The sequence below is a fragment of the Berghia stephanieae genome, chromosome 2 (assembly GCF_034508935.2).
Source record: "Berghia stephanieae isolate SIO BIC M18660-M18661 chromosome 2, UCSD_Bste_1.3, whole genome shotgun sequence".
In the NCBI taxonomy this organism is placed as follows: Eukaryota; Metazoa; Mollusca; class Gastropoda; order Nudibranchia; family Aeolidiidae; genus Berghia; species Berghia stephanieae.
In genome coordinates, this window is record NC_088361.1 from 106381855 (window position 1) to 106409415 (window position 27561).

A 27561-nucleotide genomic window follows, 5' to 3' on the forward strand; every position below is an offset into this window, starting at 1 on the left:
AATAAAAAAAAAAGGGTCACTCCCCAAGACAGCCTTGTACTGGACAGCAGATGGGAAGAGAAAGCGGGGAAGACCCAAAGAAACCCAGCGAAGGACCATGGAGAAAGAATTAAAGGAAGCAGGCCTGTTCTGGAATACAGCCACCGCAAAAGCAGCCGATCACAAAAAAAAAAAAAAAAATAAAAAAAATAATAATAATAAAAATAAAAATAAAATTCAAATGGAGACGTCACGGCCCGAAGAGTATTAGCTAAAAGTAACAATAAAAACAGCAAAGAGCCGATTGGCGTCAATGTCACTCATTCTATAGAACCACTGGCCACAAGAGGGTAAAAGAGTAAATTTAATTTCCCATCTAATTGAATCATTCTTGGGCGAAAATGAATTTCTTTCAAATCAGAATATTCTCCACAATCTACACTTTAACAGGGGGTCATAAGAGCTCAGTTGGTAAAGCACTCCCTTCATATGCAAAGGGGCCTAGATCGATCCCAGGTGCAGCCGAGATTTTTTTTTTTTCGGATCCCCTTGTCCACCCAGCAATGATTAGCTATCTGGGTCTAATAGATCTGGTGACAAGTACTTTGCGATAGACTAACATCCTGTCCAAAGGATAGCAAGGAATTGCTATTGTCGGTTTCACGCTAAAGAAAACGGGATAAACTCCGGCTCCATGGGTCTTGTGACTCTGAAGGCCTACTACTACTACTACTACTACTACTACTACTACTACTACTACTACTACTACTACTACTACTACTACTACTTACTACTACTACTACTACTACTACTACTACTACTACTACTCTACTACTACTACTACTACTACTACTACTACTACTACTACTACTACTACTACTACTACTCTACTACTACTACTACTACTACTACTACTACTACTATACTACTACTACTACTACTACTACTACTACTACTACTACTACTACTACTACTACTCTACTACTAACTACGTCTACTACTACTACTACTACTACTACTACTACTACTACTACTACTACTACTACTACTACTACGTCTACTACTACTACTACTACTACTACTACTACTACTACTACTACTACTACTACTACTACTACTACTACTATTACAGCAGACCCGATGTTACCGTTGATGGTCAGATTAGATTTAAATCGAACTCCGTCTGTAAAGAATCTAGTACGTATAATCAAACGATATGATAGATGTTCCAATATTATAGATGCCCACCCATTTGGAACAGCAAAACCAATCCCTCGGGAGAGGGTAACCCCCCCCCCAACCCAAAAGAACCCCCCCCCCCCCCCCCCCCCCCCCCGCCCCGCCGCCTCAAAATGCAGCCCCTCATCCGAGTTGATGCCAACTTTGACACTCCTGGGCGTTGAGACATATTATCGAACTTCCCATAATTCGTCATGGGTTGGGTCTTTTGACCTCCCATGGTTGCGGAGAGGTCACATTTGTTGTCTTCTGTTTTCTCGTTAACTATTCAGGTCTGGATTGAGGTTGCTCAGTTTTTTTCCTGGTCCTGGCAGGAATCCTTTGCTGAGAGGGAGACAGTCAAATTTATATTTCTATTTTTTTAAAAAAAACAAAAACAACAACAACAACAACAAAAAAAAAAACTAAACCAAAAAAAAACAAAAAAAACAAAACAAAAACAAACAACAAACAAACGATTTTTTCTTTTGTACATCATCTTTATTGTTATGTGCTGTACTAATATAACATCCAGTCTTGAATATATTATCCTTCGTAAATAATTCAGTGTCCTCTTCATCATAGCAGGATTCTTTGCCTGTGCCTGGATTGGACTTAGGGTCAAAATAGGCACATTGATAGATTGGTCATAAGACTCTCTAATCATATTCGGACTAGTCCCTTTTGTTTTCCTTTTCCTGTGGTGCTTTTAACTTCATATCTACATCCCCCCCCCCCCCCCCCCCCCCCCACCCTCTTCTGTCACTGCCATGTCATCTTCCTTTTTTACAGGCGCTGGAATGACATAATAGTAAAGGAAATAACGAATCCTATTTTATTTTTGTTGCTGTGATTTTCACTGGCTTTTTTTTTAACGTGTAGACTGGCCAATCACAACGAACAATAGCTTTATTCAATAGTTATTGAACTGTGTGTACTACATTATGAGGAAACAAACACCAATTAAGAAATTAAGAAAAAAAAATGATAATAAAGGAAAAGAACATGATGTATAAGCACGGATTGGCTACTGTAATCTACTGTGGTCTAGTGGTATGGTCTAGTGGTATCCGTTTCGGATCGGAAGGTCCTGGGTTCGAGCCTCGCTCGACGCATAGTTGAGTCCTTGGAAAAGACTCTTTACTCACATTCTCTTACCGTACTCAGGTGTAAAATGAGTACCTGGCCGTTAACAGCGTTGTCTTTGTCCAAAAAATTGTAATATCGCCTAACAGGCGTCATGTCTCGTCCTACATGTTAAATGTTGCTGTTGACCAGGGACCCCTTGTAAAGCGCTTTGAGCACGTTAAGTGGATATTGCGCTATATAAAAAAGCTCAAAAGCTCAAAGTAAGAAAAAAAAATGGTAATAAAGGAAAAGAACATGATGTATAAGCATGGATTGGCTACTGTAATCTCTTTCTAAACTTCCAGTCTTTCGGGTCGTACTTTTTGAATGTCTAACTCAAAATTACATTTTATTACATCTCCTCCCGTTCGATGTGTCGTATTGCAAGCGAGGATTCACAGCGTAAAACGAGTACCCTTGTGAAGAATTTAGGCATTAAAATCGTCCCAACTATAAGGTAATCTCTGTGTGCGGCTATACGGTCAAGTGGTATAACACTCGCTTTCGGATCGGAAAGTCCTGGCTTCGAGCCTCGCGCTCGGCGCATAGTTGAGTCCTTGGAAAAGGCTCTTTATTCACACTCTCTCACTGTACTCAGGTGTAAAATGAGTACCTGGCCGTTAACAGCGTTGTCTTTGTCCGAAAAATTGTAATATCGCCTAACAGGTGTCATGTCCCGTCCTACATGTTAAATGTTGCTGTTGACCAGGGACCCTTTGTAAAGCGCTTTGAGCACATTTAGTGGATATTGCTCTATATAAAGCTCATTTTAAAAAAATCTCTGTGGTAGCACGTATGATCAGGAGGTCTGATGTTCGACTCCCAGTTGAGGAAGACTCATTTTTTGAGATCGTTTTTCTTCTTGAAATTTTCTTTCTTGGTTAGGCAATGCTTCATACACACTTTTTAAAAGCAGTAAAACAGAGCTGATAAATAAATACAAATTAACAATAGAATAATGATTATATGTATATAATTCATATGAAATAAACACCCCATAACCGCAATAAAACGCATTAGCCCTAAGTAATACAAGATGGATAACCTCTCGTAAAGACAAATAAAGTTGACTCCCTTCTCATGCCTATCAACCCAAAATCAATGCATTCTGGGAAAATACCTCAGTGTTCCGCCATTTTGGGAACAATCTCATAGTGACCATATAAGTGGTGAAGTTTTCAACAATAATATTCCTCGGAATAACATGATTGTTGGTTTTCACTTCTTTATTAAAGGACGCTGATATGAATGGTAAAGAGAATAAACGCTCTAGAGGCCGCAGAGCCCACAGCAACCAGTCAAAAGCTAGCCACAATGCAGCTTCATCGGGCACCCCAGCTCCACTCAGTCAGTTACTCTCTGGTCTCACAACAATAACATCAATGGGGAAGGAACCTGCGATGAAAATCCCCACTGACTTTGCATTTAGATCTACACAAGACGATGCTGAGGTAATGAGCCCTGGGTCAAACCGGTCAGGAAATGGGCACTAGTTTCTTATTGGGGATTTTATTGCCCAAGTAGTAGACAACACAAAACTGATTAAATACAGACAACAAAGTGAAAAACCGGAGTTAAGTGAGAAAGAGAAAGCAACTGCATGTTTTGTGTGAATTCTTTTTCTTGTCACTTTTAGACATGTGCAAAATGTTAAGAGATCAGTGAATCTCTATTCATTCTTCGCAATTTTATTTCCTGTACGCTTTGTTTTTGCGGGAGTAAGAGTAAGTTACAGTCACAGTACAGAGAGTGAAGTGTAGAGTAGCACTAGATAGTAGCAGTGACTAAAATAGCAGTAGTAAGTAGTAGATAGTTGGCCACATGAGTAACTAATAAGAAAAAGAAGTCTCCTCACACACAATGTAAATGACAAGTTGGAGATCAAATGAGAAACAAACATAAACTACCAATGAACTGAATGTATAAACAAACATTTATGCAGTTTACTGAGCAGCAGCAGTGGGAGTGGGAGTCAATTTGTGACCCAACTCGCCCATAAGAAAGTTGTGATTGGAAATTGCCATTCGCGTTTAGGGGGGTTCAATTAAAGATGCATAACTTCTTTACAAAGAGGAATATCGCAGATATTTTGGTATCATTATTTTCGTTTTTCAATTTCCTTTTAAATGGTGCCAAGTAACGAAAAGGCCGAAAAATCAGTCAAGGAGTTTTAGGAGTTATATGAAGTTAAAATTTGGCAATTTTCAAATGCGTTAATTTTTTTATTTACAGCGTCTGTTTTTAAAATAAAAACGCTTCTTTTTAGAATAACATCTAAACTTTATTCATGCCAAATTTCAGGGCTCTATATCTATGTGCAGACACTTAACTCTGCGCCGAAATGCCATGTTTTCATGATCTTCTCTTCAAGGATACCCGACGATATCGATATTCATATCGATATCTTGTAATTTAGTTATTATTTTTTTATTTAGTCCATAATATTTTCAGTACTATTTATTATTTACTGTTTTAATTTTAATACATATTTTCAACTTTTTTTAATGGGCATTTTTATAGTTTTTATTTTAAAAGTTCCTCTATTTCTTTTCTCTGTAAATTCCGATATTAATAATATCGATATTTTCAAAATACCAATTGCTTTAATTTTATTTCGTTTTGCCATCAAGTCATCAAGTTTCGTTCCCGTATGTTTAGATATATTTGTTATCATTTATATTCACATTCTAAACTAAAGACTAAAGGTCTTAATAATTCTGGTAATAAGTTATATTACTATTATTATTAGTTATACATCTGGACAACCAACACATTGAGAGAGAAAGGGGATGGGGGGGGGGGGGGGGGGGGGGGATAAAATTATATTATAATTCTTGTCAGTCCAAATGATGTAATAGTAATATCAATAAACCCAAAGTGGTTTAGCAGAATATTTAAAAGCCAGAACTTTCCTTCCAATTAAAATAGACAAACTGCCTTTGTGTGAATCCTTTAAATTTATTTAATTAACCTTTTTTATTTGGCCATTTTATTTAAATTGCCAAAGGTAAAAATAAACCCATTACGCAACATGTTTTTCATTTAAATTCTGTCTCAAAACCCTTCTTTATTCCTATGTGTTAGTATTGAATCAAAGAGGGGAATTATTTGCAGTTGTTTCACTGAGATATTTGGGATAAATCCAAAAGTGATATAGCAAATTATGTTTCTTATGCCTAGCCGATTTTTAAATTATGTAACATTTGTGTCATATTTTGTAATAATGTGTTATTTTTGGGGCATCAGTAACTGTATTGACCTAAAGAAAAAGGTTGGAACCAGGGATGGAGGGGGGGAGGCAAGGCATCCTTCTCAGGATTTTTTTGTATTTTCAAATCTGATGCAATACATATTCATAGAATAACTTAAAAATTAAGAGAGAATAGGGAGAGATAGAGAAAGAGAGAGAGAGAGAGAGAGAGAGAGAGAGAGAGAGAGAGAGAGAGAGAGAGAGAGAGAGAGAGAGAGAGAGATGACAATGATTTTAGATAACTATGACAATACAGTACTCATATTGCTCTGATTTTAATTATGATTCTTTGGGATGGAGACAAAATTTTTACTATATATAATATATAAATATATATATATATATAAAGACCGCTTATAATTCATCATTTTTTTCTGAAGTTTTTTAAAATACTAAAATTAAGAGATAAATTCATCAGTAAAATTTATAGAAATAAAAATGCTCTGTATATATTAACCACTTTTCACCTGTTCTATCAATGCTCTTGTCCGTTCTAACAATTCATTCATGATTAAGCGGACAAAGGATGTCCGACAATAAAAGCCACAGTGATAACAAGAGTTATGGACTAGCAGGGTTTTTTTTAAACAGCCTGGGTGTGGGAGAAAGGGACAGATGGGTTTTGGCACACATGTGTCCTTTTGTTGTGGTGAAACTAGCTGTTGTGCATTGAATTGATGCAGCAGAGATAGTTTGGGGAGAGTTGGTATTGCAGGGGGGTCTGCAGAAGGATAAGGATGTCATTGCATAATGTGACAGAAAAAATTGCAATTACATTTATATATATGCCAATCAATGACTGTAATTTACAATTATAGAAACTCAAGAGGTAAAGGCTGTTTTTACTAAGTGGAGCTTAGAGACATGATTGGGAATCCACTTATAAGCAGGTCTTTAAGTATAAATAAGCACACTCTTTATTATTCATGAGGATCATGTTATAAGCAGAGACCACTATATCACAAAAGGTGTGTGCACAACCCTGATGTGCAGCACACTGTACAGTGGAGAGAGGGAAAAGCAGAAACTTAAGAGCATGATTTTTAAAATATAAAGATAATGAAATTATCATACTATAATTTAGTTGGTTATTATTTGCAGCTCTGTAGCCTTGGGCTATCAAATTTAATTTTTCTCAAGAAGTCTCTGACATCACACCTCCACAGTGGGCAGGGAGGTACTTACCGTGTCTTCTATCCCCTTATATCTGTTTTCCAACTTGCTTTCTGTCTTTGTCTTGGTGTGAGATTGCTCGGTTTTGTCCCGACCCTGGCCGGAGTCCTTGACTGGGAGGGAAACAGTCAAATGCATAATTATTGTTTTGGGAGATGATATTTTTTTCTTTGTAAATCATCTCTCTGTTATGTGTTATTATATTTGTTATTTTTAATGCGTAATGCAAGCATTTGAGTGTATTCCTCTTTGTTGGATTTTGTGCTTGTGTCGGGATGAGACTTATAGCTGACCTCAAACTAAGTGCATTGGTGGTATGCTCTTGGCATCTACATCGGATCCCTTTTTGTTCCCAGTTCCCCTATGTCTTACTTTTTCTTGGGTGCTTTAATTGTAATTCTAGAACTTTTTACTATCCCATTTTCTTCCTTTTTACTGGCGCTGATATGACCTTAATGTGTTGCAAGCGCCGTAAAACCCTTAAAAACAAAACAAAACAGACATCACATGTATCCTGAGTGTGGCAGTAGGCAAGATTTTCCACTCCCATAGTGGGCAGGGAGGTACTTGCTGTGCCTTCTATCCCCCTGTATCTGTTTTCCAATAGCTTTCTGTCTTTGACTTGGAATGAGATTACTTAGTTTTGTCTTGGCCCTGGCTGTGGTGCTTGGCTGGGAGGGAAACAGTCAAATGCATAGTTATTATTTTGGGAGATGATATTGTTTTCCTTGTAAATCATCTCTCTGTTATGTAGTGTTATGTTTGTTATTTTGAATGTATAAGGTAAGCATTTGAGTGTATTCCTCTTAGTGGGGACTTGTGCTGGTGTCCGGGTGAGACTTTTAAGTGATCTCAAACTAAGTACATTGTGGTCTTGGAATCTACATCTGTTCCCTATTTGAACCAATTCCCCTTTGTCTTACTTTTTCCTCAAGTCCTTTTAATTGTAGTTCTAGAGTCTTTTTACTATCCAATTTTCTTCATTTTTACTGGCGCTGATATGACCTAAATGTGTTACAAGCGCCGTAAAACCCTTAAAAACAAAAACAAAACAAGATTTTCCAGAGTTTCTATCCAATGTATTCTGTGTGTTGCTGACAAAATAAGAACTGAATTTTATTAATGACTCGTCCACAGAAAATCACAGAGTTGATGGATGCTCCACTCGATTTTGATATCCCGGCCCATGCAATTAGCAAAGGGCCCAATCCTTATTTGAACAGATGCATGTACTGCAACACTCCTCGAACAATGGTGCAAGATGATGATGGAACTGAATTTTTAGGTTTGTTGCTCATTACTCCATTAAAAAATGTTTTCTCTCAGAGTGTCAGTTAAGTTTTGGGTGTGTTTTTTTTTGGTCCCGTTTACCTTCAATTTATATTACTAATTACTTTAGAAAGTAAGAAAGTAAGTAATTTGAGAAATGGAATGCAAAAGTGTTCAGCATATTGATGTTTATTTAACCCTCAACTTGGTGGTTCAGATTTACTCTTGTCTGCACATCTTGCACTTTCCACCAAGAAAGATGGGCATCAGGTTAAGAGTTGCATAGTGAACAATTAAAGTGAATGGAATTATGAGTTGAAAGAAAATCAGTCTCGCCAATAAAGGCTTAATTACCTGAGACAAAACAACATGCTACCACAAACTTTTTATTATTTTCACATAATCTCAAACAACAAAATGTTTGACATAATTGGAGGGATTCTTTGGAGGAGTAGGAGTTAGTGGGTATGAAGGGAAGAGGTGGGGGGGGGGGGGGGTTGATGTTTAAGAATGGTCATGAAAAGTTGATTTAAATTACATAGTTAATTTACAATAACTAACAACTCTTGTTAAAATGAGGTATTTCAATCTTAATTTGACATGTCTTTTACTTATTCAATTCACTTTTTATTTTTGTTTTATCCTTGGGTTCTTACAGATTTACAGCTAGATGGTAACACTGTGGTCACAGGCCAAACTAATGATCAGTCTCCGGGGTCGGTGAGTGCTATTTACACTGAATGGAGTTCATATCGATTTATAATGATCTTTGTAATTTTTATTATTGGGGTCAATTGCAGGGAGATTAATTTTTTCCTATCTTTTGTTTACCTTTTCATGATGAAATAAAAAGTTGCTTGATGGCAGGACAGCTGAATATTTGGGATTAATTAGGAATTGTGCACTCTTGGTCCACATTAAAAAAATTTCAGGCTTTTTGTCACTCCCGGGGTTGATAATGGAATTACCAGTTTCCTATTACAATTTTGATCATAATGAATATCGGTCTGTTTTCGTCATCTTTAATTCACATTTTGAATACTCTCTTTGTTTTTCAAGGTTAAATTAGAAATTTGGACTTGTCCTACCTGTCGCAAAGTGGCTGGAAATTTTCAATCATTTTTGGTAAGTAATGTGTGCATTGTTCATTTTGAATATTTGTTATTCGTTGGCAGATGTATACAAATTCAATTTTATCTGTTGTTGTCTGTGACATGGCTAAGTTTTTATAGGGTTAAACAGCTTTATTTGTCGAGAGACACTAAGTGGAATACACAATCACATGTTTTATCATACATTGTTTCTGGCATCGTTTTCATGGCACCTGCATGATTCATCACTCCTCACGAATGCCAGACCAGGGGTCAGTGAGGTTAAGCTCACTGCCAATGGACACACATAATAAGCGATTTATGATTGTTATTTTTTCATTTTCTCTTCACAATTATGGGTCATCTAATAAACCCACTGCTCAAGAATAGAAATCATTATAAAATACATTTACAACATCATTCAATGTTTTGTTTAATTACTATGACATCTGCTTACTATAATATACTTTTGTTTTACGAAAAGTGGCTCTACTGTGCATAAGTGATTGACATGAGTCATTTTTAATATAATTACTGTAAAATGTTTTCACATGCAGGGTTTGCTTAAAAATTGTGGTATGATTGCTTAAGTTTGAAGACGACGAGTCTAAGAGGTTTTATAGTTTGATGCCAAGAATAAAGTCGTTCTAATTTAATAGTGAATGGTTGACATTTGTAACATTGAAATGAATTTAAAAGGACATAATTTACAGTCACAATTGATTTTAGGTTTGAAATGTGGTATTCCTGATCCCTTAACCTTGTTCTGTTGTTGACACCCCCCATCCCCTTGCTGATACAGTTAACTAAGACATTGAGTAAATATAAATGACAAAATGGATCACATATTTAAAATACACTTGCGCTATGTTAATTAAATTGAATTATTATATTTGGTCATTTTAATAGCAGTGGCGTGTAACTTACATTAACTCGTTGACCACTGCTCTCCATACAGCATGACCTTGTGACCTACTTAAATTCAAGCTATATTCCTCATGATTGATCATCAAAATTAGGGTGTTAATTGCATGTTGTTTTATTGTCATGAAAATTTATTTCTATATTAAAAAATATATTTCAGTATTAAATCAATATCAGAGTGTGCATTATTGACTTGAGTAAACACTCACTGAATCTCGGATTCTTATTTCCGAAAATTTTCTTGCTATAACTCTTGTCATTATAAATTATCACATTGCTGGATTTTATTATGGTCTTAGCAGTGAAAGAAAATGACAGTGTGTTCATATTTACTCAAAGAATTTGTTATATTATTAAATTTGACAGGAAGCTAATCTGCCACAAACAGCCTGTGAAGAACCTATCCTTCCAGATAGACTATCTTGTGTTGGTTCTTTATCCTGCTCTGATTGTGGTGATGATGAAGGGTAAGTGGTCATCTGTGTTTTGTTAATTACTGTAATCACAATTCAGAGGTCTGTTGCTCCATTAAAGTTGGTTTGTGGGTCACTTCTTCTATCCCCCAACCTCTTATTTCCTTTTATGGGTTCCTTTCTGTCTTTGTCGTGGGATGAGATTGTGACTATCCTATTCTCTCCCGTATTACTGGCACTGAAATCTCATAAAAATGTTTGGTGATATCTACATTGATGATTTTGAATGTGATCTTGTAATATATTTATGCAATATCGGATCGTTCTATCAAATCGAAATGCAAATGGAAAAAAGTATTGATTTAGAAGCAATATAGTATTGATTTAGAAGCAATATACTGAAATTGGTCATCTATTATACTTATTATACTACTGTGTTGTATTTTTAGATTTGCCAGTAATTCTGTGCTAGATAAAAATTTAACACTGGCTTTACGGAACAACGTTGATTCCCAAACCTATTTTTTAGAAGAATAGATTAGAAAGATTATCATTACTTGATAGTATCGAGAGAGATTAAAAATTACGTCATCATTTTTTGTTGCAGTTGAGATTATTAGTACTTGATGGTTGCAAGAGAGATTTAAAATTACTTTGTCAAATTTTTGTTGTGGATATGCTAGAATTACTTAGAATAGATTATACTCGCAATGAAAGTCAAAAATAAAAAAGGACTGAGTAATTAATACGACCTAGTGGTGGTAGAATTAGCCTGAAATAAAAAGGTTTGCAAGTTCTCATATTCATATATCAGTCTATTAAAAAATGGTTCTGTCATTTTTAGATTTGCCAGTAATTCTATGTTTGATGATAAAAATTTTACATGGCCGTTTGGAACAATTTGATTCCAACCCTTTAAAAAAAAAATTATTATTATTATTATTATTATTATTATTATTATTATTATTATTATTATTATTATTATTATTATTATTATTATTATTATTATTATTATTATCACTACGTACGTCTGCAACTTACCCCCCCCCCCCAAACATTATCATCCCAACCACGATGATGATGATGATCATTATCATTGCAATCATCATCATCTTTTGTTCCTTCTTATAATTGAAAAACAAAAAAAAAGAAAACGTCAATCAGGTACAAAAGAGGATATATTTTGTTGACTGCTAGCATTATGTGAGAAGTTAATCTCAGTTCCTCATAATATTTGAGAATTTCGATATGACCCCGGATTTCATTTAATTAAACTATTGTATTTTGAATGAAATCCTCAGTGATTGCAGGGAGAACCATGCCCAGGAAACAAAGGAATTGCAAAAGAATTGGGTGGAGCTTAGAACGATAGTGAAAGATCTACATACTTGTACAGATGAGCCAGCATTATCTCAAGAGCAAGGAGAAAGATTGAAATTTTTAATTCACAAGTATGTATGGTGATAGTGTTTTTCTTTTTCTTTAAAGAATTATATGTGCTGCTGTATTCATGCAAATATATAACAATAAATATTGTCAAAGCCTTGAGCAATTGCTTGATGCCCATTAAATAGGAAACGAATTCATCTCATCTGATATTAACACCCAGCAAGTTGTGTCGATTGTGAGGCGAGAAAAACAAGGTCTGTAATTTGGGTTGAACCTATTTAGTTTCTATGCAAGTTGAGCGTTAAACAGAATGAGATTCATGTCATTGTTTTATAATAGATTGATAGTTATTTGCTTTCACTAACTACAATTTCCAGTTATGACAGACATGCTCCATTAAAAAATATTTTACAGTGATCAGACTCTCTCTCTCTCTCTCTCTCTCTCTCTCTCTCTCTCTCTCTCTCTCTCTCTCTCTCTCTCTCTCTCTCCTCTCTCTCTCTCTCTCTCTCTCTCTCTCTCTCTCTCTTCCTCTCTCTCTCTCTCTCTCTCTCTCTCGTGTGTGTGTGTGTGTGTGTGTGTGTGTGTGTGTGTGTGTGTGTGTGTGTGAAATCAATGTTCTTATCTTTATTATAAAGAAAGTAACTTTTCTCTTCCCTTTATTCATCCCTTTTCCTTTTTCTTTTCTTTTGTATCTTTTGGAACAGTAGGAGGCTTGTGTCTTTTCTTTCTGTTCAGCCATTTACTTATTTCAAATTGAGTTTGATCTGCAATCGTCATAATACACCTTTAATGCATATGTTATGTTGAACTGTTTCCAATGTTGTTTTTTTAAACATTCTTTTCTATTTATGATTTTTAAAAAGTTCTTAAATTTTATTTATTTATTATTTGAAAAGGTTGTGCCAGAAAGATCCTCATCAGTTGTTTTTACGCTTAGAGTCCCAAGTCAGGGAAATGGTTATTGAAATCAAGACGGGTCTTCTGCAGAAGTTGAATGAAAATGGTGTTCATAATCCAGCATTAGCATTAGATTTCACCAGTACGTTGTTGTACCATTATGACCTTATTACCAAGAAAGCTCATCTTTTAGCACAATACCTGGGTGGCTTGGTAAGTTTTAAATAGATTTTGCTTAACAATATGTTATTTGTTTATATGTCCTTTGGTAGTCAGTTTTCATCTTTTGATTTATGATTCGTAAGCAGGCTTAAGATAAGATATAATATTTAAATGAACTGGTCTTTAATTTTTTATTTCTTCATATAAAGGGATTTGTCGGTAGTGTGGATAGTATGAAGTGCTTGGTGTCCTTTTGCAATGGGATCAGATTTAACAGATAGTGCTGGGATACCAAACAAAAAAAAAAAAAAAAAAAAAAAAGAAAGAAAAGAAAGTAAGAAGAAAAAAAGTGAGAAAAGAAAAGAAAAATGAAATCCCTAAAAACCTTGACTCAACATGGGATCAATATAAGCCTGTTTGCCTCAGGGGTGAATGGCTTAAAGATTTATTTTTCTTTTCATCTAGGAAAATACAGATTTCATTTTTAAGAGAGGACCAGTTTCACTTGGATTATGAGGGGAAATCAGCAAATTCAAAGTTTTTTAAAAATGTGTTATCATTTGTAATTTCTGACACAACAAATTGCAAATTCTCACTCAGGTGGACTTGAAAAATGTCAATTAGATAGGTTTTTTGAAATGAAATGTTGCAAAATGCAGTGGGTGTAGATTCAAAGCGAACTAAGCCAATTCATTTTCTGTGATCAAACTCTTTCTATCCTCTTTATTATTCTTATTGCTGAGCTGAGGCATATCTTTGCATCTCTACGATAAAGTGTATAAATTGTCTGGTTTAAATTTTTTTTAAAAATGGATATCTAACATGAAACCCAGAAACCTTGGTATTTCAATGTAGATCAGGTGATTTGACGTTGAGCTTATGTTATCATTGTTTAAACTAAGTAACACTGTGTCCCCTCATGATATCCTTTCGCCCACAATTTCAACCCATTAATTTTTTCAAGTAATGAATGTCAATTGTTTCTTCTCTTTTCAGACTGACCATTTGAAGCAGTTTCAAGTCACATGGGAATTGTTAAATAAGCATCTGTTTCATTCAATTGCTCACAATGACCCTGCCATCAGCTGTGTTGGACCTACAATTTTAGAACAGCTAAGGTAAAATGTGATCAAGAGACTAAATTTCTTTAATTTAAAAAATACATATATAAAATTGTTTATTCTTTTTCAATGCATAATGATCAGCTACAATTGTATCTTTTTGCCTACAATGTGAGAATAGACCATATTTTATAAATATGTCATTTTTTTCACACACTAAATAGCAATTAAACTGACCAATTTTGTCTTTTGATAAGATGTTTATTATTGTTGACAAATTTTACAATCTGAAATGACCAGACTGTGTCTGATCTTTTGAATTAAGATTGCAGAAACAGCAGGGATTGTTGACGGTGGCTTGATGTGTTAACTATTTTTCTGAAAACGCCTTCCAGCTCAAAATACTTACTTCAGTGTATCAAAATTATTTTTATAAGTCTCTCTGTTTTAATTTTACAATTAGTACTTGTTGCAAAAGAAAATGAAGTCTTTAAACATTTAAAACTTTAATTATTTTTTTTTCAGACAAGGATCATTGCAGTATGAAAAGTCACGAGAAGACCCTTTCTGTAGTGTGCGAAAGCGTTTACTTAAATTTCAGGAGGAAATGTCTGTTGTGGTTGTTGTATGGAGAGATTGTCAACAACTTATTGAAAATTATTGTCAAGAGGAATTTACAGTGAGTGTCATACAATATTTTTAGAACTTGACAGAGAAGTCATATGAGTGTCTTACAACATGATGTTCATTTCACTGGTTTTTATAAGTTCTGCATGTATTCCAAAGAGTTTAAAATAGTAGCAATAATAAATGTGATGAAATGTGTTAAATAAAACACAATCCAACAAGTGCTGTATCCATTTTAACGCCTAGTCCTTATTAAATCAAAGCTTTCAATAGTTGATTGGCCTATTTTGTATTAAAGAATTATCGATTGTGACTAGCTCTAGTCTTGTGTTCAGCTGCACGGTTTCCAAGAATTAAAGAATACATAATGTTGAAGAGTTCTAATTTAATTATAAGTTTGCAAATGAAATTCAGTGTAGTATGTTGCTGGATATGACAAGACAGGAGTAGAAATTACAATCACAGTTTGTTGGACAAAACATGGAAGTTGTCAGTTTTTCAAATTTAGAATTTGTTTTCTATTTTAATTTAAAAATGGTAATAAATTACATTACTGGAGTGGTATGTAAATGTGAAATTTGAAATTTGTATCGTTTAAAATACTTAAAAATACAAGTCTTCATTTCATTAGCTTCATTCAGATTCAATGTTTGTACATGCACTGGCTCCAATGCGCTCCATGACAATTTCAATGTTATTTGCAGAATACCCAGAAGCAAGTGTCTCACAGAGCAAAGAGTTTTATAACTCAACAAAGGCAGCTCCTTAAGAACCACTTAATGAAAGATTCATTCATAGGTGAAGAAACTATGAAAAGTCTGGTGTCTGGTCATAAATCCTCCAAAGAAAAAGTCCTTTGTCATCGATGTAAAAGAGAAAGGTATTGTCTCATTTGTGACTTGAATTTTAGATCCAATCATATTTTTTAATATTAATCTTTATAAAAGTTTCATATTCTATAACCACACCATATTAAAAGAATAGTTGCAAGTCAATTGATGTAATGAGAGGACTTCAGGCAGTTCACCTTGCATATTTAAAGGAGTTCAACTCATTGTCCTTACTTATCCTCTTGGTTCCTTGGTAGAACATAAGACGCCAACAAAGTTCCTCCAGGCATCTGTGTCCTGGGCCAGCCAGTTCAGCTCATTCCATGTCTTTCCAGCTTCTTTCGTCTCCTCATTGACTGTCATCCTCCAGTTGCCCAATGTTCTCCTCTCTTTTTCATTTCTGGTGGGGACCATCTTAGTACTGTGCAGGCAGTCTGGACTTTTTCATTCTGAGAACGGCCCCAGAGATTTTCATTGTCTGAGCTTTACTTCATCCACAATGTTTTGCATTCTTGTGCGACTGGAGATTTCTTCGTTGGTGATATGCTGCTGCAACCAAGTTTCAGGATTTTATAAAGGCATTTTCGTTCAAATCCTCTGAGGCAACTCTCTATCTTCTTGTTCATTCTCCAAGTTTCTGCTGCATACAGAAGAATAGAGCACACATTGGAATGTTAGATCCTTATTTAGATGTTAGTGCCTGGATGTTGATTTCCAAATATTCCTGAGCCCATTAAAATTGCAAGCTGCCAGTCCGATCCTAGCACTAACTTCTTTTTCAATGTCAACTCATTGTGATTTTCCATATTAGTGTTTTTGTTTTTAAGTAGAAATATTATACCTGTTTAGTTTAAAGGATCATCTGTAACTGTTACGGAAATTTGGTGAAATTACATATTTATGGAACTGGTGGAAATATTACAGATTTAGATTTCACAGCAATTTGGTCTCATTAGAAGAAAATTAATTTTTCTTAAGTTTCCACAGTGGTAAGAGAAATTTTTTTTCCCCTTAAGGCTACCACTCAGTTCTCAGCCCATGATAGCTTAATCAATCGCTTACTCGTAATGATGGCTGTCAACAACAGGAAAAAGATCACTTAAATGCCATAATATATAAAATGTCTGTAGCATTGTTTTGTTTGGTTTAGTGTTACTGTTGAATTTTGTGTAGGCGGGTATGAGAAATAATTTTGGCTCTGCAATATAATCCCTGCTATTTCTCTCAGATGTTGTTTTGTCCATGACGTGATCACAATTTTTCTTTTTTAACCATGTCTCTGTAATGAATAATGTGTCATCAAAGTCAATTTGTTCATACTCCAGTGTTCTTTGTTGTGTTGTCTGTTGTCTTTTTCGTTACAGACTGATCTTGAATTTAATGATTGGCCAAACTTTTTAAAATGTGACACTTTTATTTTATTCTGTGAATTGATTTCATTCATCATTGACATGTCATTCGTTTTGTTACATGGCTCTGTGCTATTTCTATTTCTGCAAATTGTTTTCTTTATGTGTAATTGAATTCAGTTCTACTGGGTGAAATGCCAACTTTTATTTTGATTGTTGGTGGTTTTAACACAGCCTCTGCTGGTATTATTATCTACTGCTGATATTTCTAATGTTTTGGTTTCGTCATTGACAACCTCAGTTGGTTTTTGTTTTGAGATCAGTTCACTATTGATGCTGTGAGTTTAACTATTTTACTCACAACATTCGCCAACCGGATATGTTATACCAACACACACAATTATGTGTATCCTTGAATGTTTATAATCTGCTTGATAGAATCTGGTGAGAACTTTTCATAAAAATGGCTTGCTGAAAACAAAAACAAAGCTGAGTGACGTCACTTTCTATCCTATTGTCGTTATTGTTTCAAGGTGTTGTTATTTTGGAAAATGCGATTGGTTTTGACACACTCAAAAATGATTGGTTTTAACACATTTCGCATTCTGGCAATGTGTTTCAACTGTGTGTTTTGGTTCTAAGTCTCCAACATCAGCACTTGAGTTTGGTCATGGTACAATCCTCACACAGTTTATTGTTAACACAGGTGGTCATGGTTCTGCAGGATGATGGCTGGTGCCGATACACATCTCAATAGGACTTTGTTTATGAAAGCCACCCCCAGGTTGATGAAAACAACTACTGTGTACTTGTTTCATCAATGTTTTTAACATAAGTTTTACCAGAATGTCAACTGTCTTGGAGGATAGAAATTATTGTGTTGGAACAAAATCCATTTTAAAATTTGTGTTGATTAAAATATTTCGTTCTTTTAAAAAAATTGTAAAAATTATATCACAAGATTTATTGGACGATGGCACACGGAGTGGAATAAAAATCCAGTGTAGAAAAAAATGTTAAATTGTTCAAAATCACAAGGCCTCACAAAATAGGAAGAGCACAGTTAAATACGTCAGGCTTCTGGGCGTGCTACACACATCACATAGTAAGCTGTTTGGTTGAATTTATTTCATTAGTTCTAAATGTGTGTGCTGGGTGGGGATCCTGACCTCCCATAGTGGGCAGGGAGTTACATGCTGTGTCTTCTATCCCACCATACCCGTTTTCCAATTGTTTTCTGTCGTTGTCTTGGAATGAGATTACTTGGTTTTGTCCTGACCCCGGCTGGAATTCCTTGGCTGGGAGGGAAACAGTCAAATGCATAGTTATTGTTTTGGGAGATGATATTTTTTTCCTTGTAAATCATCTCTCTGTTATGTATTATTATGTTTGTTATTTTTAATGTATAATGTAAGCATTTGAGTGTATTCATCTTTGTTGGATTTTGTGCTTGTATCCGGATGAGACTTATAGGTGATCTCAAACTAAGTACATTGATGGTTTGCTCTTGGAATCTGCATCTGATCCCTATTTGTTCCCAGTTCCCCTTTGTCTTCCTTTCTCTTGGGTACTTTAATTGTAATTCTAGAACTTTTTACTATCCCATTTTCTTCCTTTTTACTGGCGCTGATATAACCTAAATGTGTTGCAAGCGCTGTAAAACCCTTAAAAACATAAAAACATGTGTGTGTAACAATGTCAAATAAAGCCTGTGGTAGTGATATTTAATGTCAGTGTGATAGGGGGGGGGGGGGGGGGGAATTAAGTGTTTTATTAGTGGAGAAATAAAAATCTGTGTTAGACTTCTGTAAAGGGGCATTAAGGTATGATCCAAATGTTGCTGCTTAAAGCTCAAAGAAGTAAATAGCGCTAGTCAAATGGATGAGAAGCCTCAATTAAATTAAAGACAAAATAATGTTAACATTTCTGGTTTCCCCATCATCAACAAAACATGATGAATGAGACACTTAAGACATCTCAGTGCTCATTCATCATGTCTTGTTGAAAGAGTGGAAACCTGAAATGTGCTCATCATTTGTATTTGTAAATTGAATTAAAGCTTCTTTTCCATTTTATGATTGTTATTTATTGGCGTGGGATTTCAATGGGAAAGTCAGTGTTTTTTTGTTTTGTTTTGAGTGGGTATTATGTATCATAATCTCTTAAACGGTAATCATTGGGGCAGAGCGGCTCAGCGGTACGGTCTTTGCTTCAAACCCGCAAGGTACAGAGTTCGATCACCCGTAGCTGCGCTGTGTGGCCTTGAGCAAGTCATCTCACCCTAGCTCAATGTGCGGTGCTGCACAGCGGCTGACACCTGGGTTGTTCCAGTCTTCCCTTGGAATAGAGCCTAGAGACAAATTTCCCCTATGGGATGAATAAAGGGAATTTTATTTATTAATTTAATTTTTTATTTTATTATAATCTTTTTCATGATTCTAAAAGGATCAAATAATGTCACAATGTTTAGAAGGTATCGTGATTGTGATTATAAATACATCTAAACTCAAGCATATTTTAACTCTAATATTCAGATGTACTTGTGATGAATGTACCATAACCCACATGATTACCTGTGGGATAATCAACACAGACAAGGGAACCACTCTACCTCCTCCACCAAGTTCTTTTAATTTTGCTCTGGATCACACGCATAATGTAATGGACATTACCCCACCATCGATGTCCAGCACAACATCCAGCAGTGGCTCAGTCTCTCCCATTAATGTTGAGGACAAAATTACTGCCTATTACGATTGTGAGAAAGTTCTGACGTAAGTGCTTGTTTGATAGAAAATACATTTTTGTTTTGTTTTATTTTACTTTGATTTTTATTCTTTACTTTCGTCTGATTAGAACATTTAGGTCATTGACTCATCATAAAGAGAGATTGCTTGTAGATCTGCCTCTAGTTTAACAAGTTCCTGTACTTACCTTTTTCTCAGCTGCCTTTGAGCACATATAAATTATAACCTATAGGCTTTTGACTTTACCTCTGTGCCCTTTTTGCTGGTGCTGAAATGACCAAAAAGTTTCACTATTGCCTTAAAACCCCCTTTAAAATAAATATTTAAAAAAGCAGGTGTCACTGCTGGTTATACCCCATTTTGGTGGGGAAGTTTTCTTCTTCTTGAGCTTCATGGTGTCTTAACTGCTCTTAAAATATTTTTTAATTAGTAGACTGTTCCACGGTCGAATAGACGATTGGAAAAATGACTGCTTATGGAGTTGCAATCTTGGCTGGGGCTGTTTGGTATTCTTTGAAGGGTTGTGGAATATTAAGTATTTGGGCCAGATATCAATCTGAGACTTATTAAATTAAACACTCAAAAAACATAAAAACCAAACAAAAATCAACGACGATTGAAATTTTTAAGATGTTTGATTGGATTTAATTTAATTGATTGTAAATTTCAGGGATGAACTAAGAGAGGCAATGCTGTCGTGTGATGGAAAGGACAAGAGGCTTAAGGGCTTGACTCTTGATGATTTAATTGATAATATTGATGGCAATGCAGGCGATGATGAAGATGATGACTTTGATGAAGCAGACAATTGTGTTGATCACCAAGATTGCAGTGATGAGCCTCATGCCATGCAAGTAAGTAAATTCTTATGTTTTACATAAGTAGATCATAATTTTGATAAAAGCACAAATCAAAATTATGTAACAAACTGATTCCCACACTCCAAACCGTGACTTTCTTATTTTTCCTTTCTTTTCTTTCTGACACTGTAAATAAAATCTTTTTTGACATTTTCACATATCTCAAGTGGTAATACAGAGCAATCAGTTCATGTTTTTAACCTAGAATTTCCCAGGTTTTCTCTCTCTATGGTTTAGGAGAAATCAAGACAGATTTTAAAATCAGTTTTGTAATTTTGATTTTAATCCAAGTTGTGATCGAGGGCATCCATTCTATCAATAAAAGAGCAAAAGAGGTGATATTGAGAAAAATAATAAGAGCAGTGCGGCATAATATGCATGCCGGCATATGTGATAACACTTGTCATGTACCTTTAGATCACATAATTATTCCCACCAAATAACAGGATTGTGGTTAGTCTCTGTTGGTCACAAGGGTAGGGGAGAGGTTGGGCTTTAATATAAACTAAAGAAAATTTTATCACACGTGGTGCTTGCACAGTTAAAGAGTTTGACACCCCCCGATATGTAATGTGACTTATCTTTAAATGTAGTTGATTGTAGCATATTTTGATTAGATTGTAATGCACATTCTTTCAATTAAAAATTTTTCAAATTTTAACAAAAAAATTGTTAGAATTAACCAGTAGATTTTTGACCAATCAAAACATGTAAACAATAACGTGAATGAAATTAACCTCTCTGATCGCGGGTGGTTGGATGGGAGCATCACCCTTGAATCATATACCTATGATGTTCGCATGGGTGTACGATCCGATAGTGATGTCGTTTCTTCTTCTCTTTACTAGCCTATCCTGCTTCTTTGGTTTGTGATTGTATTTTTGACAGGGGATATTTTTTTTTCTGTAAATCTTCTGCCTGTTTGTTCTTGGTTATTTATAATTTAGCTTATGATATCTTTAGGTTATGATTTTGATTTACATTTGTACTATTTTTGTTAGATTGCTTGTTTTTTTGTTTCAGCGGTCTCTCATATAACCTCAATTGTGTTGGAAGAGACCTAAAGCAACAACAAACAAACAAAAACCTCTCTGATCATTATTGTTTTTATACTGCCAAATGGGGGGTGACTTGTTATCACACAATTTTCTCGATCATATTATAAACACTTAAGTTTACAGTTTTCTGTGTTGGTTCTATTGATCAAGTGGTAGAACAGTGGGTATTTTAACTTAGACACATACCATTGATAGAAAAACCTTTGTAGTTCGCCATATTTACGGATCACTGCCATTGTTTACATGAGAGGCGTGGTTATTTATGTATCTATTGTAAGGTGAGTACGATTTCCTGAAATGATCAAAATTGAAAAGTCATGAAAATGTTCGAATTCTGCTTTTGGCATAGGGAATTCAATTCTGATTTAGTGGCATTGATTGTTTTCATCTTTTGGGATTATATCACATATTTAGATTACATTGTTTCTTTTAAAAATTTGTTTTTGTCATTGATAATGATTGAATTTAAACAGAATCCACAGCTTTTAAAATATTTTTTTGGAATAACTATAGGCACATTTGGCTCCCTGATCCTGTTGACACCTATTTTAATTACATTACTTCTTTACTTCCTATATCATCTCATAACAGGTCGACTGGAAATGAAGTTCTATTCTTTCCAGTATACATTCTGTCATTACCCTTCAACATGGAAGATTCAATTTTTCATATTAGATTATATTCATATTGGCTCATACAGACTTTATGGAAGTCAAATTTAGCCAAATTTTGATTTTTTTTCTCTCCAGATTTTTATTTGGATGTTTTGTTTGTCACATGTAGCAGGTCTGAATATCTTTTTTTCTCTCGACATGTGAACGTGACAGTGATGTAACTGGTGAAAACAGGGTTTAAGTCATCAGTGTGGTGGACATTATGATTTGAAGGACATTCAGTTTTACCGTTAGAGGGTTAATTATCAAATTCTCTTTTTGTACAGTTGCCAATGTGGGATAGTCTAGAGGCCCATCAGTTGATGCAAAATCATCATGTCAACCATGAGCAGGCTACCCTTCCAACCCATGGAACTGTGCCTCATAGTTGTGCTCAATGTCATCAGGTACTTTCGTCGGTTTTGGAATTTTTAGAGCTATAGATCAAAATAATAGTGAACTGCTTTAAAAAGCAATTGAATCAAAGGTTTACATTTGAAAATATTCGCTCCCAATCCTAGTTTATCTATGATAAGATTGAAAGTGGTGCTGAAAAGAAAAATCATTACCCTGTGTGATAGTGATATGAGAGTGTATTTGTGTTTCTGTTTTTTTTTTGTATGTTCGTGTTAACATAATCTAGTGTGAAAGGATCCGTTAAAGAAGAGTTATGAAGGTTCCATAGACAGATGAAGAAATAATTCACTTGAAAATAACACCAAAAATTGCTGGTGCAACCTCAAAATCAGAATATTGAAATATTTCTGAAATTTAAAAAGACATGACAATTTGAAAAAATTATATTAGATAATAGGACTAGGGAAAATGATAACTGAGGCTGGAAGAATAGTCATGGAGAGAGAAATATGAAAATTTGTGTGGTGAATTAATGTTTTTGAAGTTTAAAAAATGGTGCCAAATTGGATATTAAAGTTTAATATTATTTTTAATGCTACTATTATTTTTATTTTATTGTTATTATTAATGTTCTTGTCATCATCGTCATTGTTGTTCTTAAAAAAAAAAGATAGTGGAGAGCCTGTAATATTTGTGGAGAAATAAAGGCTATTACGAACAGGAACTCGTCTATTTTAATTATTATACTATAAGTATTGTGGGAATTAACATAGAGCAAGACAAATCTTTGGAGACATCAATAAAAATCTGTCCGGTAATAGTCTGTAGGTATGCACAACTAAACCTAATGATTCCCAAGGCCAAGGTCTAATTAAGGATGGATCATCATACTCTAGCAAATATTGTTAATAACCATTTGAGTCAACGGGTGATAGAATTTCCCAAAATTTAAAATAAGGTTTGCAAGTTACTGGTATATCTATCTGTAAAAAATATCTTTATGATTTTTAGATTTGCCAGTAATTTGTGCTTTTTGGCAAAAAACTGGGGCTGTGTGGAACAATTGTAACCCCCTTACCTTTTTTTTTTAATCGATGATCATTTATTTTAATTCACATTTTTCATGTTTATTCAGTTTCAGCCTCGTATAGACAGTCATCTATCTAAACAACTTGAAGAAGAAATAGCAAATTCAGGAGTTCCACCAAGCAACATTAGTGATTATGTAGCAAACAACCTGGTTGGCAGCTCTGATGGTGTGGCTGATGGTGTGACAAATAGTAATGGCAATGTATTAAACTCAAATATCTGTGCTGCCTGTCAGTGCCATGCCTGCCTCAAGCAAAGTGGCCATGTAATTTCCACTTCACTGCCTCTGCAAGTAAGTAGTTTCTGGACATGTCTTTTTCGTGTTTGTCATAAGCAACCAAATCTGCATTTCTACCAAACAAATACATGCTCTCAGATTGGCAAATCTGTTTTTTTTTTTTACTTTGAAAAGCTTATTGTTTAAGTGTTAATATATAATTTATATGTGACGAATGGAAGTGGAATTGCCTTTTATTGTGATGTAACTAACACTGGCTGGGCCAGTTTGTTATTCATTCCATCTCTTCTATCCCTCTATATCATTTGTAATTTCCATGAGGCTTTTTGTCCAGGTTCGAGAATGAGGCTTCTTGGTTTCACCCTGTCTGGGGTCTTTAATCAGTAGGGAGATGATCAGACATGCTACAGGTTTTACATTGGCTACCTGTCAGAGCCTGCATCGACTATAAAATATCTCTTCCTTCTTTCGAGGCACTGAACTCTTGTTCTCCCCTGTACATTGCTAAGTTTCAACCTCTAATTGTCTCGCTGACTGTGGAGTACCAAACATGCTCTGGAGAGCTACTTAACATGGCCAATTAACATGCTTTTTCCTACCACTAAAAACTGCTTTTGCTTTTTTTTTTCTCAGAGATGAAAGATACCATTTACAATCTTGTTAATTTTTAAGTTCAGTAATGGGTAATGATATATTTCATTGTACATTTCAGGTGCCAGTTTCCCCACCCCCTGCAGAATTGAATTTATACCCTCATATTCATGGTCTTCCACGACAAAGGTATATGTTTAGTTTTCCATCTCCGCTTTTTCCTCCCATCAAACTACTGGACTTGGATGATCCAGCCAGTACACATGATCACCTTTATCATGCATACAGGTTTGCAGTTGAATGTCATTTTGTGGTCTGTTTTTTTAATTAAGTTTTAAAGTTTTGTCAAGATTTTTTTTCTTTCATGAGTTGAAAGAATTATGTATTATATATTTTAAACTTATTGCTCATTCTTTATTATTCTTCATTAAAAAAGATTTATTTTTCTGGAATGGTCAAGCGTTACTCATTAAATATAAATTATTTATTTTTTTAAACTTAATTTTTTAAAACTTAAGATCTGGGTGGGGTTCCTAACCTCCCATAGTGGGCAGAGAGGTACTTACATCATCTTCTATCCCCCTATAGCTGTTTTCCAACATGCTTTCTGTCTTTGTCTTGGGATGAGATTACTTGGGTTTTGACCTGGCCCTGGCTGGGAGGGAAGCAGTCAAATGTATAGTTAGTTTTGGGAGATATTTTTTCCCTTCTAAATCATGTTTCTGTTATGTATTGTATTATTTTTTTCTTTTACATATATATATGATTTCTAAACATGTGTCTTCCTCTTAGTGGAGACCTGTGCTGGATGAGACATTTAGGTGATCTCAACTCAGTACACTGATAGTATGCTCTTGGAATCTACATCTGTTCCCTATTTGAACCAATTCCCCTTTGTCTTACTTTACACTTTTTCTCATGTGCTTTCAATTGTAATTCTATAATTTTTTGGGACTATCCTTTTTTCCTTTTTACTGGCTCTGATATGACCTAAATGTGTCGCAAGTGCTGTAAAACCCTTAAAAACAAACAAAACTTGAGATAAATTTTATATTCATGGCTTAATCTGTACTGTATGTTTATATATCACAAAGATTGGTCGATATCTTGAACTTTTATTTATTTATTTATTTTTTAAACCAGTGATTGGGACAATCCTCGGCCTGGCTCGCTGGCATCTCAGCACCAGCATCAAGCACATCCTCGCCTTTCTGGATTAACCTCTGATCTACTTCCCCCAGCTCCGGTTGTTGATGGAATGCCTGCATTTAGTTTTGAAGCTCTAAATCTCAACACTCACAACACGCAGACATTGACAAACACTAGTAGTGCTTTCAAATCTGTTGCTGGCAAAGGCAATGAAAATTTTCTATCACCAAGCGTGAATACTAGCAATACAGAAGGGAGCTCGGTTGATCCCACAACAAAACCACTGGATTTCTCATCCTTTTTAAAAATCCCCCAGGCCTGCCTCAATTCTTCATCATCATCACTCCCTCTCTTCACATCATCAGTGCCTTCTGCAGTACCGTCTTCAGTTGTATCCAGTCAACTGGTCACTACTTCTGTATCGGCCTCCAGAGCAGTTAATGGATCTTGTCATGGACCTCCATCCTCTAGACCTGTTCCTCTTGGTGGCAATGCTGTAACCACAAGCAAGTGGGAGAAAACACACTCTTTACAGTGCAAAAAATTTACAGCTCCAGGGCCTAATAAATTTGCTCTACTTAATCAGCAGGGAGAACCGGTGAATCCTTTTTCTGGGACAGCCCTCCAATCAGTTCCTACTACTCTTTCAGTTCCTCAAAGTACTGTTTCCTCCAAGAATTTCTTTTCTAACAACCACCTCAAACCTGGTAGATCTTGTCCACACTCTGTTCCGTGTCCCCCGCCTACCACTATTAAAACCAGTGACACACAACAGATCCCGGTGACCCAGCCTCAAGCAGCTTCAACACAAAGCTCTCTCTCTGCCGTACCCAGGGTGTCTTCTTCCTCTTCATCCGCTTCCTCTTCTTCCTCCTCCTCACCCTTGTCCCTGTCCAATCCCTCAACATTACCAACATCTTGCATCAACGCAAATACAAACCCTCCCTCCTCGACCATAGTCAATAACATCGGAGTTGGCACCACAGCACCGTGTGTGGATTCGGAGTGTAAAGTACATCATGATGACAATTGTGATAGTGTGGATGATAGCTGCTCTGAAAGAAGTTCCAGTACATCATCAAATCAGAAAGAAGGGAAATACTGTGACTGCTGCTATTGTGAATTCTTTGGTCACAACAATGTAAGTCTTACTTTCGTTATTGTATATTTAATCCTTTAGTCTACAATGAAAATAAATAATTATATCCAAAAATTAAATGTGTTCACAATTTGCCTGTTCTCTTTTTAAGACTAGTCCCCTTTAATTTTCTGGGGGTCTTAGAGAACAGTTAATCTCTAAATCTATTTGACTATATCCCATTTTAACTTTTTACTGGTGATGACCTAGATGGTGGGATTCAAGTTTTCTCTTATCGGATCTCATCTTACTTTTTTTCAAAAGATAATACTAATTCGTCATTCATTTCATGTACTAATAATAAGAGACAGTTGGTCACTTTAAGAAAAAATAAAAGTTACATCCTTCGGCAACGGCACCATTAGATCCCGTCGCCTTGGCATTCCATGAAAGAAAATAGATACTCCATCAAACAGGATGTCTGATGTCAACAGTAATCACCTATGTTGTCGAAGTTAGCAAATCCGAATCACAATGCAATGCCTTAACCACTTCGCCCCACACTTTAATGGGTCACTTTAATGATATATAAAATGTGCATTATACAGGTGTCTCCAAAAAAATGTATACACACTTTAAATAATTTTAAACCAGCTGTTTATTTTATTTGTTTAATTTTTGACAAGTGTAAGAATTAACAAACATCATTATTTATATCGTCAAACATCATTATTTATAATGTTTTGTCATCGCTTGTTCTCAAACTGATGTAAATTTTGTTCCATTGTAATCAAAGCAATGGAAAATTACATATTATCAAGATAGTATTAGCTACGGCAAACCCTTTTATCGAGCCATGTTTTTATTGGCAAAACAGAAAATTTCAACTCAAATCGTCACTCTATCTCTCATTTTTAGTCCGTCAAATAAAACGTGTTTGGTATCAAATTAAATTTCAAATCTTCATCTTTAAAAAAA

At 35.1% G+C, this 27561-nt stretch overlaps 1 protein-coding gene across 1 annotated transcript in view; it reads left to right on the top strand.

The window, feature by feature from the left end:
• Window positions 1-3425: 3425 nt before the first annotated feature.
• The window catches only part of LOC144966181 (uncharacterized), a 35799-nt gene continuing 11663 nt past the window's right edge, over window positions 3426-27561 (top strand). Inside the window, exons 1-16 of the mRNA XM_078902334.1 lie at window positions 3426-3776; window positions 7886-8033; window positions 8676-8737; window positions 9077-9142; window positions 10399-10499; window positions 11747-11896; window positions 12734-12947; window positions 13893-14014; window positions 14483-14636; window positions 15289-15464; window positions 19298-19537; window positions 20181-20364; window positions 22369-22488; window positions 23574-23819; window positions 24478-24644; window positions 25500-26646. Of these exons, the coding sequence (XP_078758460.1) occupies window positions 3570-3776; window positions 7886-8033; window positions 8676-8737; window positions 9077-9142; window positions 10399-10499; window positions 11747-11896; window positions 12734-12947; window positions 13893-14014; window positions 14483-14636; window positions 15289-15464; window positions 19298-19537; window positions 20181-20364; window positions 22369-22488; window positions 23574-23819; window positions 24478-24644; window positions 25500-26646 (3504 nt within the window). The 5' untranslated portion in view covers window positions 3426-3569. The remainder of the gene's footprint in view (window positions 3777-7885; window positions 8034-8675; window positions 8738-9076; window positions 9143-10398; window positions 10500-11746; window positions 11897-12733; window positions 12948-13892; window positions 14015-14482; window positions 14637-15288; window positions 15465-19297; window positions 19538-20180; window positions 20365-22368; window positions 22489-23573; window positions 23820-24477; window positions 24645-25499; window positions 26647-27561) is intronic.